Source organism: Nematolebias whitei, chromosome 2 (assembly GCF_014905685.2).
Source record: "Nematolebias whitei isolate Nwh7 chromosome 2, NemWhi1, whole genome shotgun sequence".
Lineage (NCBI taxonomy): Eukaryota > Metazoa > Chordata > Actinopteri > Cyprinodontiformes > Rivulidae > Nematolebias > Nematolebias whitei.
Genome location: NC_056499.1, coordinates 15,680,834 through 15,694,067, shown reverse-complemented (window position 1 = coordinate 15,694,067; position 13,234 = coordinate 15,680,834). Strand labels below are relative to the sequence as shown.

Here is a 13,234-nt window from a genome sequence, read left to right as displayed (position 1 = left end):
CACAATTGTGTCCCACTTGTTGTTGATTCTTCACAAAAAATAAAAATTTTATATCTTTATGTTTGAAGCCTGAAATGTGGCAAAAGGTTGAAAAGTTCAAGGGGGCCGAATACTTTTGTAAGGAACTGTATATGTACTACACCACGAGTTCCCAAAATTTGTCATGCCATGGCCCCCCCAAACAGCATTGGCTTCTGGCCGAGGCCCCCCTCGCAAACCCACAAACAATGCTACAAAATTTGTAAAGAAACATCAACTTTTATAATGTTTTAACTGTTATTCACTATATTCAATTAATTATTACAGCTGTTGAGTATAAAAATGTTATAAACTAACATGTGTTAAACACTGCATTATATTCCCACTGAAAAAAACAACTTTTCGACAAACTGTTGACTAGAAGAAGAAAATAAATAAAAAAATCTAACCTCTCTCTCAAGTGTGTTTATCAGGAAATTACAGGTACAGATTGCCCTGGGGGCAATTTATTTATTTTATTATTATTATTTTGCCTCTTTTTTTAAAATCTTCTTCTCTCCAGCTTACTGGGGCCCCTTGGCGGCACCCCAGGGGGCCGCGGCCCCTACTTTGAATAACGATACACAACTTACACTTCATCATTTACTAAATGACATTGTTCTGCTTGTAGCAAGTGTACTAGAATACACCTCGTTTTTAAAACGACATGGGTGAAAATGAAATTAATTTGTTTTTGGGGGGGGGGGGGGGGGGATTAAAAAAAGAGCTGATAAAATTGCCTGATTGATGAGAGAGGTTTCCTTTCTTCTTTCTTGTCACAGATTCAGAAAACAGAGAAAGTCTGTCCAAAAATGGCATCACCCACATCCTGTCTGTGTACAATAACGCAAAGCCGATGTTTGAGGTTAGTGGAGAAACCATGCTGGATGATATTTCTGTCTGTTTCGTGATCTGTTTTTTTTTGTTTGTTTTTTTTGTAATTGGTCAAACCAAAGCTTCCTGTGGAAAATCTTACCTGGAAACTTTTGTCTTTGATCATGTGAATCCATCTGTCAGCCAGGTGGGGGCGGTGACGAGTTTTGTTAGTGACAGAAGAGAAAGCATAAAGTCTGAAGTTTGGAGACAGCAGCCACAAAATGTCAGCAACTTTGCAACCAGTCATCTAACAGTGTCATTCACCGTTTCACAACAAATCATTCTGCATGACAAACGGACCTTTAGCTCATGTTACATTTGCGTTTGCTTTAATTTTGTAGTAATTCCACTTGAGTTTTCTTTCAATAATTCACAAATTTGTGACTGTTTTACAGGACAAGACGTATCTTTGCATTCATGCTGCCGATGCTTCCAGTCAAAACCTGTGAGTAATTACCAGTGCGCTAAAAATTACAATGATTGAGAAGTTGTTGTTTTTTTTAAAAAAACGTTTTACAAACTACATCCATCCACGTTCAATACTAAATGTTTGATTCATACTATCAAAAATACAATGAAAAAAAATCTACTGATCCTTCCCAGTTTTTTTAACTATGCAAATACAATGAGAACACATTACACTGTTCATGTTTATCTATTAAAAATAATCCGAAATCCAACAACGTGTAAAAAAAATAAATACAAATCTGAAAAGTAATGGATTTTTGCTGATGTCTTTCTTTGAGAGTATTGTGTTAACAAAGCAGAATTTTGAAAACATTAACAAAATCTATTAAAAGTAGCAATAAATAAAATATTGATATAAATGTTGGCAACAGCAAAACATGGTTCAAAGTATGCAAAGAACAGCAATTGGTTTTAAAACCAGTAGGGCCCAAAAGGAGTTTATTGAATTAAATAAAAGCTTGTTCCACAGGGGTGAAGCAAAACGTAGCGAGTTAAACTTTAGCCACAGGTCATGTTTTTACGTTTGTGGGGTTTTGAAAGAGGGAAAATTAGACGTGTATGAAGTGTCGTTGTTCATCAGGAGGCAGACTGGATGTTGACAGGCGTGAGTTTTACCTCCTCCCATGCAGCGGCCGCTAACACGACACATTAGTCATAGCTGTAATGTTTCTGAGCACGCTCATTCAACACCGTTTGCTTTGTGTCTCGAACACTTTGCACGAACTGAGGGGGGGAAAAGCGCAGACGTGTGATTTCTGGGCTTCAGTTTGGAGGAGCCCTGCTTGTTGATGACTTTGTGTTGAAGAGGAGCAGCAGAGGGAGAATCAGTAATGACTGAGTAACATATTCTGATAAAGCTCCAAACAGAAAAGTTAAGGCTCTACTACGTTGAGGTGCAAGAAATCTCAACATGACTGAGATTTAGTTAACGAGAGTTTAATTTCAGTGGCTGGTTGGATCGCCGTTGATTGAGTTGGGGTGGGGGTGTCTGACCTCCACTGTCGCAATCAAGCGTCCTTCCCTCAGGCAGCAGAGGAAGGAAACCTCCCAGTGACATCTGGCTGTTTGCTTCGACCACCCAGGCCTTTAATAAACCCCTCTCTGTCACAATCACTGGTCTGACCGAGGAGAGGGTGAGACCAACTGCCGTCCCACCACGTTTACCATTATCCAGGGGCCCCTATGCTCCAATGTGACCGCGCTTTGTTGGAAGAGCAGTGCTCGTTTGAGACTAAATACAATAAACTGGTTCTAAAGTTCAGTATAAAATATGTTTGGTCATTTGCACCGACCTAAAACGTAGATACTGTAACATTAGGTTTAATTAAATGCTGTGTAAAGAAAAGCTAAAAGTAGGATAATAAATTAAAGTATGGACTATCTTAAAAATAAATGTTCATTGATATGTCCTTAAACATAACATTTGTGCAGATGTTTATTTCTGGGTGCTAAATATGCTTTTGGGTGTCTTTATTTGCATGAAACCCTGGGTTAGGGTTAATCATTGACCATGAAGGTGCAAGAGGTGTTTTCATGTCTGAACAAGTACTAAACAATTAAAGACCCTTTTTTGTCAAAATGCTTTTGTCAGAATGAAACTTAATTTTTTAAGAAATCAGCAAACATGTTATAAATTAGCCTAAGCTCTTTTTTTGCATTTCAGTTTTTCTATTTAGCAGCAGCTACAGCTCTTTTCAGCACTCGTCCCTCTTCATCCTTGTTTAAATAAAACCTCAAACCTCCCTGCCACAAGTTAATTTTCTGCACATCAAACAAGTCTGCCGGAAACTTCTGCACAAGGAAGACGGAGCAAAGCGCTGAGGAGACATTTTCAAAAAAGGAGTTTGGATCACAGGAAGGAGGAAAACAGAAAAGTGACGGTCTATTTTAGCTCCAGTCTGTTACTCTGCTGTTGAGTAACCAGCATCTGCTCCTCAGGAGACGGCGTTATCAGCCACACACTTCTTGATTATGAAAAAAGGACAAACATCCGTGTTTCCTAACGGTGAACCGGTCGTCTATTTGAAGAGCATTTTCACTTCATTCTGCTGTTGGGTTCTTTGCCCATCATGCCCATTTAATAGCAATATTTGTCACTTTTCACTTGTTTCCAACAAAGTATATCAAAGCTGAAATGTAATTTTGCAGATAGTAGAAAAAAAAAAAGGTTACTTCCCTTGTCTGTCCCTGCTGTCTGTGGCCAGGTCTACCACAGACTCTGAGCTGACCGAACATCTGTCTCACATGACAACTTGGAGTATAGTGGGCTAAAACATCTCTACTCAAGTGATTTCTTAGAAATGCTTAAAAACATGTTTAAACCACATCGCGACATTTTGGAACCTCTTGCAGTTTTTGAAAGCAGCCTGTCGCTTCTGTTGTGAAAATTGGCAACTTCCTACAATTTCAGCATCTCATCTGAAGCAGCGTTCAAACCTCAGTGCAGGAGTTTCACTTTAAGTTGTCTTTTCAAAGGCCTTGTTCTAGCTTTACCATGTACAGTATTAAAACTAAGAAGCCACCGTTTCTGATTGGAAGAGAAACCGATTGTGTCTTTCTTGTCTTTAGACAAATGTTTGTGCAACCGGCTCTATTTTCAAGCGCTGGATGAGAATCACATTGAATGACCTAAAGTCAACATTCACTTACCGTATATATGTTTTTTTATTTCAAACTTCACATCCGTAGAACGGCTTTCTCTGTTTACGACAGCATGTAACTAACTGGTTTTTGATTTATAAACAATAGGCACGTACAGTAGTTATGTGTGAAGATATCTCAAGGGTATTCTCTGCCTCTTCTGATGATCACAAGTTTTTAGCATAGTTAGCAGCTTTGCAGTTATGGTTTAAAAAGACAAAATATTCTCTTTGAAGCATTTACAGTAAATAAAGTTAGATTCCTGCAACAAACCATCTGACTTTATTAAGTTGGGAATCAAAACTTGACGCCTGCTTCAGCCCAAAACATCTTTCATTACACTTCCAGGGTGTTTAGTTTAGTCTGTGTTTACGCTAGCTTCAATATTTATTAAAAACATCCATTTTATTAATATTCTTTGACATTGTTGTGTTTTTATTTGAGTACGTTGAAAGCCAGTCCATATCTGTTAGACGGCATTAATGTGTCTCTTTATTTCCTTTCCAGATTACAACATTTTAAACAGTGCATCACCTTTATCCATGAGTGTCGTCTGGACGGTGGAGCTTGTTTGGTTCACTGGTAAGCTCATGACACACGCACATACACAGGTTTGTCTTACTATCTTTATGGGGACTTTGCACTGACTTTGTTTTTCATTCATTTGTACAGCCTAACCCTGACCCTTACCCTAAACCTAACCATTACTAGTACATACCTAATACTGAACCTAACCCATCCTCAATTCACACCTTAGTCATAAACCTAACCCTTAACCCACCAACATCCCTTGAACCCTAGAGGACCAGGCTTTGGTCCCCACAAAGAGCAGTTAGACCTCACAATGTTGTTGAAGACTGGTCCTCACAAAGTAACATAAACAAGCACACACACATGTCTCTCTCTCTCTCTCTCTCTCTCTCTCTCTCTCTCTCTATATATATATATATATATATATATATATATATATATATATTTAAAAAAAAATTATTATAAGGACCACAATTACTATTCAATTTGATATGAGTGAGAGCGTTGATTCTGTTGAAATAAAAACTGACACCTGGCAATAACCAAGCTGATTAAATCTAACAATGTTTAGTCCGGTCATCTGGACAGTTTCTTTTTTTTTTTCTATTTTTGCTGAGAAGTTTCATCCTTCATCCAAAGGACTTCCTCAATCCGAGAGAAGCCACCAAACAAAACTGATTCCCACAAAAAACAAAGTGAGGGCACAGATTGTAGTGTAAAGCGCTTCGAGTGTCTTGATTAGATAGAAAGGCGCTACATAAGTACAGTACAGTCCATTTACAAACCGCATACTTCATAGGGAGGAGAAAAAAATCAGTTTCTGGTGCTAAGATGGCCTCTGGGACCCGTCCTCTCCCTCGTCAACTCCTCTGAGACAGTCATGCCAAAGTGGTTCAAAACACCAAAGTCCATGCTCAATAATCCAGGTATAAAATCCAACAATCAGTCAGGTCAACTGGACGGTTTCTCTTTTTGCTGAGATATTTCATCCTTCATGTAAAGGACTTCCTCAATCCAAGGAAGCAATCTCAGTCTTTGTTGCAAGCTGATTAAAGTTTCTTTGTTGCTTAGCCTTGCAGGTGTGTCCCGCAGCACCACCATGGTGGTGGCCTACCTGATGACTGTCACTCAGTACAGCTGGGAGGACTGTCTGACTGCAGTCAAGGCTGTCCGCTCATTTGTCGGCCCAAACTGCGGCTTCCAGCAGCAGCTGCAGGAGTACCAGAATACACAAGTCTCGGAGGTAAACACCTTCTCACCTTAAAAGTTCAGTTTTCAAACCCTGCATACGTATTTTGAATATGTTAACTCTGTAACTGCTTTTGTGTGTCTTGATTTAAAGCACTGTGTTCAGGCACAGACAGTATGCGCCACATGCAGCCAGTGCACATCCTGTCTGTGGTTAACCTATCAGAGGGTAACTGCAGCCATTCTGTGCATCTTTATTTTAGCGCTCTATAAATTATGTATTATAGTTGTTTTTCATGTAAAGGTTAACGAGCAGCTGTAATTGTTTTGCAGTATTGTTTTTAAAATTGTCTGTTTATATAAAGTTTTGATTTATTTGTATAATATGTAAATATAACAGATTTTTTTACATGCTATAATTAAAAGGATAGTTTGGATCTTTTTTGAAGACGATTTCTGCTGAAATCTTCACTTTAATTCCTACAGGACTGATGAGCTAAGAGCTAGTCTGAGAGGGGCCAAGACCAAAGTGGATTGCTGCCATTTTAAAACAACTCCATCATCAAAAAGTATAGTGGCATATTTTGCAAAAATTTAAGTCACAGTCAAGTTCACGTCATCCGGCAGAAATTATTGTCCTATTCAGACTAGCTGTTAACTCTTCAGTCTGGTCAGAATTCTTTCTTCAACCTGATGTTCAAAGAACTATCTGCAACAGGTAAGATATTAACTGTTCATATGATCTTCACGGGACCTGACTTTCAAGGATCTAAAGTCTCAGAAATGTTGTTCGCATCAACAGCTTCACAACTTTGTGCAGCTGTATGTTCTCACCTTCACTCTTGAAGCCATAAACAATCAGTGGACAAGATCACTGTCTGCGTCTTGTTTCTGGAACAGACAAGAGTTGTGCAGCAGTTTAACAACCTTTAACATTTTGCATAACTGTGATGACTTTAGATAGTGAAGGCACTTGGTGTGCAATTCTATGACAAAGTGCTCGAGAAGGGGAACTGCAGGGGGTTTGCTTGGATTGCATTAGCTTGGGTGCTGCTCATCACGTGTTTGGCGTTACTGTCAGCGTCTTGCAACATAGCATGACTGAAAAAAAAAAACTGCTCATTGTTTGTAGGTCTTGCACTGATTTTGAGGATTTAAGGGGAAATGGGTTTTCTGTATATGTGATTTTCCCACGTGTGTCAGATGGAAAGTAAAGGATCTACTTTTGTCTCCAACACAACGAAACATACAAAACAAAGTAACCAGCTGTGTGGATTAGGGCGCACTGGTGCAGCCGTTTTACACCAGTTCAGCACAAAATGTGACCTGTTCAGTTTTGCTTTTCATCTGCACTCTTGTTTGGCTGTCTAACGGCAGTGATGCTGCTAAATATGTTGAATTACACAGATGCAGAACTCAAACCTTGTGTTTCATTTAGGAGTTTATAAGATGCTTTGTTCTTTTGAAAAAGTCAATGAAACGATCTTTAGGCTGCTACTTGTTTAAATTGAATCTTTCTGCTTTGCATTCGAGTTGTTTTGGTTGGAACTAAAGGGTTCCAGTTCGTCGGTTTCCATTTTGAAGAGTTCATCAAGAGTAACCAGACTTGTTTGATCTGATCATTAATCATAGCTGTGGAGGTTTTATTTTCAGTTTTTCAACCAAGTGAAACACTTGAAAGCACTTTTGAGGCTTCGGTCAGGCTTCGTATTTCTTTTTCAGCGTGACACAGAAAGCTAATTTTGTTCCAGATTTTATCAGTGTTCATATTGATGTTATTTTTGCTTTCATCTTTTTAATTTTTATTTTTATTTTTTTTACATCTGTGCTAATGTTTTGAATCAGTCCTGAACTGTGTGGCTTTTAGGATGAATGTGAAGATACTGTACTAATTTTAGGAACATGAATACATTACTTTCACAATGACTTTCACTTCATTTTATTTAGTAAAGAATAAGCTATTGCACAAATTAAGTGGATAATTCCTGGACATCAATACAGTGATTAGAAGTCCTCGCATTTATGACTTAATCCTGTTGTTGACCCAGCAATAGGAATGAAACGCTTAAAGCTACATAGTAATGTTTACATTTATTCTACATATACAGGTCCTTCTCAAAAAATTAGCATATTGTGATAAAGGTCATTATTTTCCATAATGTAATGATAAAAATGAAACTTTCATATATTTCAGATTCATTGCACACCAACTGAAATATTTCAGGTCTTTAATTGTTTTAATACTGATGATTATGGCATACAGCTCATGAAAACCCAAAATGCCTGTCCCAAAAAATTAGCATATTTCATCCCACCAATGAAAGACAAGTGTTTTTAATATAAAAAACTCCAACCTTCAAATAATCATGTTCAGATATGCACTCAATACTTGGTTGGGAATCCTTTTGCATGAATGTCTGCTTCAATGCAGCGTGGCATGGAGGCAATCAGCCTGTGGCACTGCTGAGGTGTTATGGAGGCCCAGGATGCTTCGATAGCGGCCTTAAGCTCATCCAGAGTGTTGGGTCTTGCGTCTCTCAACTTTCTCTTCACAATATCCCACAGGTTCTCTATGGGGTTCAGGTCAGGAGAGTTGGCAGGCCAATTGAGCACAGTAATACCATGGTCAGTAAACCATTTACCAGTGGTTTTGGCACTGTGAGCAGGTGCCAGGTTGTGCTAAAAAATGAAATCTTCATCTCCATAAAGCTTTTCAGCAGATGGAAGCATGAAGTGCTCCAAAATCTCCTGATAGCTAGCTGCATTGACCCTGCCCTTGATAAAACACAGTGGACCAACACCAGCAGCTGACATGGCACCCCAGACCATCACTGACTGTGGGTGCTTCACACTGGACTTCTGGCATTTTGGCATTTCCTTCTCCCCAGTCTTCCTCCAGACTCTGGCACCTTGATTTCCGTATGACATGCAAAATTTGCTTTCATCCGAAAAAAGTACTTTGGAGCACAGAGCAACAGTCCAGTGCTGCTTCTCTGTAGCCCAGGTCAGGCACTTCTGCTGCTGTTTCTGGTTCAAAAGTGGCTTGACCTGGGGAATGCGGCACCTGTAGCCCATTTCCTGCACACGCCTGTGCACGGTGGCTCTGGATGTTTCTACTCCAGACTCAGTCCACTGCTTCCGCAGGTCCCCCAAGGTCTGGAATCGGGCCTTCTCCACAATCCTCCTCAGGGTCCGGTCACCTCTTCTCGTTGTGCAGCGTTTTCTGCCACACTTTTCCCTTCCCACAGACTTCCCACTGAGGTGCCTTGATACAGCACTCTGGGAACAGCCTATTCGTTCAGCAATTTCTTTCTGTGTCTTACCCTCTTGCTTGAGGGTGTCAATGATGGCCTTCTGGACAGCAGTCAGGTCGGCAGTCTTACCCATGATTGCGGTTTTGAGCAATGAACAAGGCTGGGAGTTTTTAAAAGCCTCAGGAATCTTTTGCAGGTGTTTAGAGTTACGTCATCGATTCAGATGGTTAGGTTAATAGCTTGTTTAGAGAACCTTTTCATGATATGCTAATTTTTTGGGACAGGCATTTTGGGTTTTCATGAGCTGTATGCCATAATCATCAGTATTAAAACAATTAAGACCTGAAATATTTCAGTTGGTGTGCAATGAATCTGAAATATATGAAAGTTTCATTTTTATCATTACATTATGGAAAATAATGACCTTTATCACAATATGCTAATTTTTTGAGAAGGACCTGTATATACAGGTCCCTCTTGTAAATGAGTCCTCGTGGTTCAATGAGGCTAGCCTGTATAAATAAAGGTTGACTGAAAAAAATATTCTATTCAATTTTGATTCAATTCATTTTATTTATAAAGCGCCAAGTCACAACACAAGTCATCTCGGCACTGAACAGCAAGATTCATATATAAAAATAATAATTTAATGTTATTTATCGGAGGAGCAGACTGCTTTGAGTTTAACTCCATCACAGAACTCTCATCTTGAGCAAGCATGAAGGCGACAGTGGAAAGGAAAAACTCCCTCATGAGGAAGAAACCTTTAGCAGAACCAGGCTCAGGACAAGCGTCCATCTGCTTCCACCGGCTGGGTTTGAGAGGAACAGATACACAATGGCAGGTCAAGAATAGCATGTTAAGGTGGAAAAAAATAATAATTCTGAACTCCCGTTAGCTACTGTATATAATGTTTAAGCTTTGACAGTGTGGTCATAAATTTTGAGTTAGCCCCTATTTTTATATATATTTTTATTATGTAGCTAAATTTTCTTACAATATTTTAAAGTAGCCTTGTTTTTCAGACTTTCTGCAGGTTTTTAATTGTTTTGTTTTTGTACATTAGCTTAATTTTAACTCATTTAGAATATTTTTTGCTTTGTTTGTTGGGTCACTTAACTCAGATTTATGAGTCATTCAAGGATTAAATGCTCCAAAAATTAACATTGTTTTATCTACAAATATGTATAAATTATCTACAAACTTAACAATGGATTTTAATCACCTTATCAGCAGCCTCTAATAAAGGTGCAATTTATTCTAATTTATTCAGTTAAATCTATTTTTAAAAAAGGCCCAAACTTACTAGTTTAAACACACAATAGTTTTATAAAACCATCAAAGTGTTTAGATAATTTATGGATGATGCATCTGTGTTGTGTGGGTTTACTATTCTTTAAAATACATGACTTTTAGACACAATGTATTTATTGTAGAAGGTTTTTAAGGTCTTGGTATTTCTTTTTGCTTCCACTTATTCAGTTTTTTTAAGGACAATACACTGTCATAGTCAGGTTTGAAGGACTGAACTGAAAACATGTTGAAAGAGAAGTTGAAATCCAAAATAAAACATCCAGAGAACTTTTGATGAAGACATTTAAAAGAACACATGGCTTCTTAAACAAAGATTGATTTTGACTACACTAATCATATTTAATGTGGTAATACGGTGTTTTTTTTTTTTTTTTTCATCTTGTGTCGCCAGTACCGAGCCTGGTTACAGTCCAGCTTCCATCCCAGTCCATTCTGTGACCACGAGCAGGTGGCAGCTCTGTTGACTCTGTTCACGGAGCAGCAGGAGAACCAGAGCCGAGCAGCATACCGCAGCTGGGGAGTCCGGGGCTCAGACACCCAACGTCCTGAAGGCAGCAGCTGAAACGTGACTCTTCAGCCGAACTCGAGCCTGCTGCTGCGTGGAACTACCGCTCCGTCATAGCTGGATCCAGCATTAGGGCTTTTGGACTTCACACTATAAAAACATATTTAATTAAATGCACACTTCCAGATTGAGCTCTTTTGAAACTTAATTGCTTCTGTCACAACTTTTTAAGCAGCCAAATCTCATTTTAAAACTTGGTACATTTATCTATTATCAGTCTGAACAGGCATTCAGGAGCACTGGTGCACACTGACACCTTATTATAAACACTCAGCACTTTATCTACAAGAGTAATCTGTTTACAACAAAGTCCATGCTCAATAATCCATAACCTAATCAGTTATCTGTTTAGTTGTTTTTTTTATTAGTGAACTTTATACGTCTGCATTGTTTAGCTCTGAAGCCTTAAAGACAGCCCCGATGATCAGTGCTGTCCTGGTTGAACGTTTTGCCTTTCTGTGCAGTGTGCACTGATTCCACACATCCTCAACCAAATTCTTAATTGGACTTGTTTACGTCTTTAACTCTGTTCCTGTGTAGCTCGTCGGGTTCAGATGGTCGGTGAACGGATACCATCAAGTTTATTCTGCACATTTCAGTAAGAGCTTCTGCTCACCTGTCAAATTTATGAAAACTCCCCATTTTTTTTATTTAAATTTGTATTTGGAGGGAAAATGAGAAGTTTTAACAAAATGATGCCTTGTCAAGAAACATGAAAAAAGTACATTTACCTTATGAACAGCTGCAAAAACCAGGAGTGACCTTTTCATATTGCTGGCCTCAGTCGTCACTAAACATACAAAGACTGATGGTACCTTAGATCAGAGTACCTTAAACTACTTTGTGCTGTAAGCGTAATTAACTTATGCCAAATTCTAGTCTTCCTTATTGTAGCAAAGCTCTAATTTATGTGACAGAACTGTTTAAATGGGATTCTTGTAAAAATGTCTGTTTTAAAGCCATGTGTTTTGAAGGGTGTTTTATTTATATATTTATATTTTATATGAAAGTGTATTGAAAAAAGATGCAATTGTTAATTTGCAGTGTGTGTGTGTGTGTGTGTGTGTGTGGGGGGGGGATGTGTGTAACTAAAATTCAATTAAAACGTAATTCAATTGTTACACCTGTAAAGTGTCAGTTCTAGACCCGATCTAAAAATGATCTATTTAGGGGGTGGGGGGATGTGTAACGGCACGGTGGATCAGTTGGTTGTCTTTCAGTGAGAAGGTTGCCGGATTGAATCCTGGCTGGAGGCCTTTCTGGGTGGAGTTTGTATGTTCTCTGTTTTCTCCTGGTACTCTGGTTTCCTCCCAAACACCAATGACATGCATGTTAGTCTGATTGGTAACTCTAAATTGTCCCTAGGTGTGAGTGAGAGAGTGAATGGTTGTCTGTCTTTGTGTCTCTGACTTGCGACCTGTCCAGGGTGTCCCCCGCACACCGACTGCTGGACATGGACACCTGCAACCTGAAGCGGGTAAAGGTAATGGCTGGATGGACTTTAAAAATCTATTCAGCTGTAGTTCGATCACAGCACATTTGAAAATATGTAGTTTAACCACTTTGTCTCGTTTCCCAGAAATATTTTCCAGTAGAGATTTTGGGTAATTAATAACCGAGGACGTACAATTTTTGTCACATTACTGTAATCAACAAAGTCTTTAACTGCATAGTTTAATTTCACTGTGAATTTATTGGCTCCAGAGACTGAATAAATTTATATTCGTGTGTTTTTGTTTGGTTATAGCTAAAGGTGGAAATGTTGGTGAACTGTTTTCTGGCTGCACATTCAAAACAGTTTCTCTGGAACAACAATGACGACGTGCTTTCACATCAAGAGTTTATATTAATCTAGATTAAACTTCTATACGGACTCATAAGCTTGTTGGACTGAAGCCAAAAGTTAAACCAAGTCAATAAATTATTCTATTTTTAACCAATGATTGTAATTTTAATTCATTCATATTAATACAAACATTAAATAGTTTCATATTTTGCAATTTCCTAAGTTAACTGATTTTGCTTAATCTATAAATTCATAAAGGAACATTTCATATTTTCATTCTGTGCAATAGAGCTTGGAAATATTACTTCAAATAGAGCAACAGATTTTTTATTTTTTTTACTACATTTAACATCCTTCATCCAAGTTCAAATAGAAATATTTTAAATATTTATGTAAATTTTTCTAATGCCATAAATGTTTAATAAACCATGAAGACAATTTTTATTTTAATATACAGACCCCATCGTTCATCACGTTGCAATTCTCTCGTGTCAAGAGTTATTTTTCCGCCTGTAAACTAAATTTAAAATTTCCCAAAGTAATAAACTTTACACTCAAGTAAAAACTCCAGCCCAGATGAGCACAGTCAGCCTC

At 38.3% G+C, this 13,234-nt stretch overlaps 1 protein-coding gene across 1 annotated transcript; it reads left to right on the top strand.

Moving 5' to 3' along the window:
• Positions 1–685: 685 nt before the first annotated feature.
• dusp22a (dual specificity phosphatase 22a) lies at positions 686–11,135 on the top strand. Its single transcript, XM_037693385.1, has 6 exons — positions 686–689; positions 801–883; positions 1,290–1,339; positions 4,510–4,584; positions 5,605–5,776; positions 10,681–11,135. The coding sequence occupies exons 1-6, from the start codon at positions 686–688 to the stop codon at positions 10,849–10,851; spliced, it is 555 nt and encodes a 184-aa protein (XP_037549313.1). The 3' UTR covers positions 10,852–11,135.
• The last annotated feature ends 2,099 nt before the right edge of the window (positions 11,136–13,234 follow it).

Excerpts from the sequence above, each read along its gene's own strand:
- dusp22a (XM_037693385.1), top strand. Across the intron at positions 1,340-4,509 it reads GATGCTTCCAGTCAAAACCT|ATTACAACATTTTAAACAGT; the intron begins GTGAGTAATTAC and ends TTTCCTTTCCAG. Across the intron at positions 4,585-5,604 it reads GGAGCTTGTTTGGTTCACTG|CCTTGCAGGTGTGTCCCGCA; the intron begins GTAAGCTCATGA and ends TTTGTTGCTTAG.